The sequence below is a fragment of the Tupaia chinensis genome, unplaced genomic scaffold (genome assembly GCF_000334495.1).
Source record: "Tupaia chinensis unplaced genomic scaffold, TupChi_1.0 Scaffold000226_1, whole genome shotgun sequence".
NCBI classification, from domain to species: domain Eukaryota; kingdom Metazoa; phylum Chordata; class Mammalia; order Scandentia; family Tupaiidae; genus Tupaia; species Tupaia belangeri.
Genome location: NW_006159701.1, coordinates 1088818 through 1093556, shown reverse-complemented (window position 1 = coordinate 1093556; position 4739 = coordinate 1088818). Strand labels below are relative to the sequence as shown.

Here is a 4739-nt window from a genome sequence, read left to right as displayed (position 1 = left end):
TGCCCTCAGGTTTGGAACACAGGCACACAGGAAGTCATTAGAGAACAGCTGATCGGTGCTTTAAGCAGCAGCACAAGGTCAGTGAAATAGTACATAACTGGATCCTAATCCACTCTTAAAGTGCCAAAGAAGGCTTCTTAGAGGAAGGACCACCTAAAACTGAGTGGAAAGAGGCAAAGAGGTAGAACCAGGTGAAGAGGATGGAGAAGGTGTTCCAGGCAGAGGGGTCAACACAGGCAAACACTGCCAAGTGAAAGGGAGTCTAAGGCCAATGGTAGATTCCCGTTTTCTAACTCTCCCTGTATTCCTACACTCTTCAACTTCTATCTGCTCTTATTTTCTTGATTTAAAATCGTATCTTAATTTTTCCAAGGCTCCATATGTTCTTTTGTAACTATTTGTGATATACACAAAATGCGATGTTCTGCAGGTGCCAGCACTCGTTCGACTGATTCAGGTCTCCGAAACCTGAGCTTCCTCCCTTCCTCCTCCAAAGGTCCCATAAGCTCTAGCTTTGGAGGCTAAGGATGTTCATCTCATCCCTCCAAATCTCCCTTACTAGCAGATGCATTATACAGCCCCACGTCCAATCTGACAGCTCGTGATTAATTACTACAACAAATGTCAGCCCAGTGGGAAGAAATCTCTACAGGGAAGTCACTGATATTCCCAACCAGCCCACAGCGCTCCAGTTTTTCACTTTTGTGGCTCTGCTTCCAGCAAGAAAGGTCAGGCATCTTACTCTAGAGACATCAAGGAGACCATGAGGGCTTGTGTGTCATTTCCTCGCCGCCTCTTAGTCTTTCCCCTAAGAGGCACATGGGCTCAGGGTGCAGCATTTCAGCGCAGCTTCTCCTAACTCTCCATGCGGACGTGACCATCCCTGCAAGGACCTCCCATTTCTTCCTTCTCCGTAGCCAACACCACGGTTGACACATTTAGGTGGCTATGGAAATGGGTGTAGGTTAAGCAGACAGAGAACCCTTTGGAGGGTTGTATCCTTCAAGAATGGACACAATCTCACTGTGAGGATGAGCAGAGGCAGAAAAGACACAGGTCCTCCTGCATTTAATTCCACCCCCGATACACAAGCCAGCTGAGCTCAGCTCAGACAGTCGACATGAGAAGTGGTTGTGTTCTGTTGGTTTCATCATAAATCTAATTACAGTTCCTGTCACCCATCCACCAAACCAAATGATATTATCAGTAATCATAACACCAGGTCTGTGTAGGTGTAGAAGGATTTAATTTGGCTCTGGACTGACCAGTATGACCTCACACTGCCTCAAGACTTTTGCACTTGCCATTTCTACTCTTTCTCCCAGATCCACATGTGATGCATTTTTGCATAGAAAAACACAGCAAAATACGTCATGACTCACCCAACAACCTAACAGAATCAAACATCCCCTTCCACAAAAGGCTTCCTTGACCAAAGGGCTTCCTTGAAAAAAGGGCTTCAACCTGGCCTCCCATTGCTGTCACCCCCTAATGCTTTATATCTATAGCATGTCACAGTCTGAAACTGTTTTGCCTGTGATCTGTCTCCCTCTATTGGCCTAGAGACCTTGTGAGGGCAGGAACTTTACCTGGTCTCTTGCTGTATACAAGATGTTTGGTGGGGTGCCTAACACAGGAGAAGTGCTCAGACATACATGTTGATTGGGTAAATAAATAGGTTCCATTTGAGCTTTGACCAGATACCACAAGGCACCCAGGGGGTCATGGAAAAAATACAACCAGGACTAAAACAGGCAAGTAAAATACTCACATAGGGTGCAAAACTTAAGGGGGGAGGGAGTGTTTAAAAAACTCCAAAATCAAGATAAATAATATTTTAATGCAATGATTTTAAAACCTCAATTAATTGCAAAAAAATAAAATGATGAATATAATATCAAAAAAATTTTGGAGCAATTTCTGCCATAAGGTACATGCACTCACCAAATGGACAAAGAGAAAGCAAGAAATCAATCATCTCCCAGGGAGGATGGCCACACTGCAATCCCTTCTCCTCCATTCTCCTCTCAAGATTTTTGGCATGCATGCCAATGCACCCCACATGAGTTTCAAGCCACCAAGTCCAAGACTCAAACCACAGTTAGCCATGTGAGAATCCAGTACCTTAACTACTACACCACCTGCCAAACCCTAAAATATCAAACTTTTAATGGTGGCATCTCATCGTGCACAGCAGCATCCCACCCTCATTGGCCTCACCGAAGTTAAGAGTCCACAAGTCATGTCTTTAAAAGTTCAGCATTTGCTCATAATACATTTCTTTGCATGACTTCAGATCTTTGAAGACATTGCATTAACATGTTATTTATTTTGCTGAGAGTTTTGGAGATCATTTACATTGCATGCCCCAATGAGTGCTTTATTTGCTTCATCCTAAGCCCTGCCCTGAAGGTCTAAGCCAAACAGTAGATTTTCCTCCAACAGCTCCCCTTTGGTCTACCCACTGACTGTGTATACGCTAAGTCATAGAAATTTGATCATGTGTATCTCAAAGTGGTCTTCTTGAGGACAGAATCTATCTGGTTCATGTCCTTATTTCCAAACCATGAACTCAACACCCAACTGAAGAGAGAAAACATGGGTCATGCAGTCACAAACACACATCCAACATAGCATCTCTGATCACTTGTGTCTTCCATAGCCCAGGTAACCATGGCTCTTAGTTTGGTGTTATTCTCATAAATGTGTTTGCAAGATAACCTTATAGGCATACATCCCTGCAGCAGCCTAGTGATTAAAGGAGCTATATCTTACATGGTTGGCCATGGTTCAAATCCTGGCCCTGGCAGCTTGAACAACATGCCAGGCATATGTGTGCCTTTCCAAAATCTCAACAGGAAGGAAAGCTAGAGAAGGGATTGCAGTGTGACCATGCCCCTTTAGGGATGCTTTCTCCCTTTTCTTCACTTTCTAGCCAGGGAATGCACATGCCCTCTGGTAATGAAAAAAAAAAAAAAAAGAAGAAGAGGAAAAGAAAATAAAAAAGAATGAGGCTGATTCAGTGGCTGAACCATGCTATGTTGTTCAAGTGATGCTGAATCACAGGTTGAGTTTCCTAGTCACATATCCCACTGAAAAAAAGAAAGAACTGCTAGATACTCAGGTCTGGTCTTCTTCTGTAACTTCATCCTTTGCCCTTGGCATCATGTATGCAAAGGCAATCCATGCTGATACATATATCTCTTGCTTAAGGATCAGGAAACTTTCTGTAAATACCCAGTTAGTAAATATTTTGGTCTTTGCAGGCCACTGTAGCAGCTACTACCCACAACACATGAATGAATTGACATGGCTGTGTTCCAATAAAACTTTATTTACAAAAGGCAGGTGGTGAACTGGGTGTGTGAGCCATAATTGACCTGCCTCTTTATTCATTGTCACTTTTAGGAAGTCAGTTCTTGATATAACAGAAAGTGTTTATCCTTTCTCCTCTTAACTCCCATTTGGGTGTTTATACTCCATCAATACGATGATCTCTGTTGCTGTGAATGTGTTCTCTTTTTATATTCCTGGGCATCAGATTTTTTAGCACATATGCCTAGAGGGCATACCAGTGCCAGCAAGTGGTATGGTGGTTAAGGCGCTGGGACTCCCACATGACTAATTGCAGTTAGAATCCCAGACCTGGCAGCTTGCTCTCTCACATTCTCTCTCTCTCTCTCTCTCTCTCTCTCTCTCTCTCTCTCGTCAAATTTAAAAAACAATGAGAATAAATAAATAAATAGTTCTTTTTTTAAAAAAAATGTTGCTGGCTTTAGACCATGGACAGCTTCAGCTTTCATAAATAATGCCAAGCTGCTCAAGAGTGGTGAGACCAATTTACCTTCCCATCAGCGGTTTACAAGAGTTCCCACCGCTATGGTCCTCGCCAACACATAGCTGCATTAGACTTTTCCGTTTGGCCGATCTGAAGCGTGAAATGGCTCCAGTTATGGTGTTAATTTGCATTTCCTCATTGCTGGGAAGGTAGGTTGAGTGTCTTCTCATGCCCCTCTTGGCCATTTGAATTCCTGAATATTTGAACTCTTAAAACAAGAGTCCTCTTCTTAGGAACTACTTGTGTACATTTTTAGACCATATCTATATGTGTGTGTGTGTATGTGTGTGTGTGTGTGTGTGTGTGTATTCTATTGGAGTATTTGTCTTTCTCCAATTGATTAGAGGAAGGTTTTATTACACATACTGGATACCCTTCACCAGTTATACATGTTGCAAATTTCAACTCCAAGTATGTAGTGTCTCTTCATTTTAGGCTCTGATAAACAGAAATTCATTACTTTAATAGAGTTAAATTAATCATTTTCTTATTATGGATATTTGTGCTTTTGCAACTTATTTAGATGACGTGAGTTTGAATTGCACCTCTACATTTGTGTGTAACCTTGGGGAGACACCTGATAGCTCAAAGCCTGTTTCCTCCTCTGTGAAATAGGTACAGTAACACCTCGTAGCCCATAGGTTATTCTGAGGATGCTGCTAAAGCCATTAGCATGGTGCTAGGCACATCATCACTCTTTCTCAATAGACTTAATCCACATAGGGAGAGGGATGCAGATACCTTGCTCTCTAGCAGGTCTGTGTTCTGCCGGAGTTCATTCCGCAACTTCTCTGACTTCTCTAGTTTCCGTTTCAGCGTTGTGAGCACCTCCTGCAAAATCAGACACCTTAATAGAAGCCATCCTGGATCAGAGGAGTACATTGTACTTGTGTTAAGAGCG

At 42.6% G+C, this 4739-nt stretch overlaps 1 protein-coding gene across 3 annotated transcripts in view; it reads right to left on the bottom strand.

The window, feature by feature from the left end:
* The window catches only part of MYO18B (myosin XVIIIB), a 305047-nt gene that overhangs the window by 161749 nt on the left and 138559 nt on the right, over positions 1-4739 (bottom strand). For all 3 annotated transcript variants that reach the window (XM_006147864.2, XM_006147865.1, XM_006147866.1), the window contains one exon: positions 4580-4669. In XM_006147864.2, coding sequence (XP_006147926.1) covers positions 4580-4669 — 90 coding nt within the window. The remainder of the gene's footprint in view (positions 1-4579; positions 4670-4739) is intronic.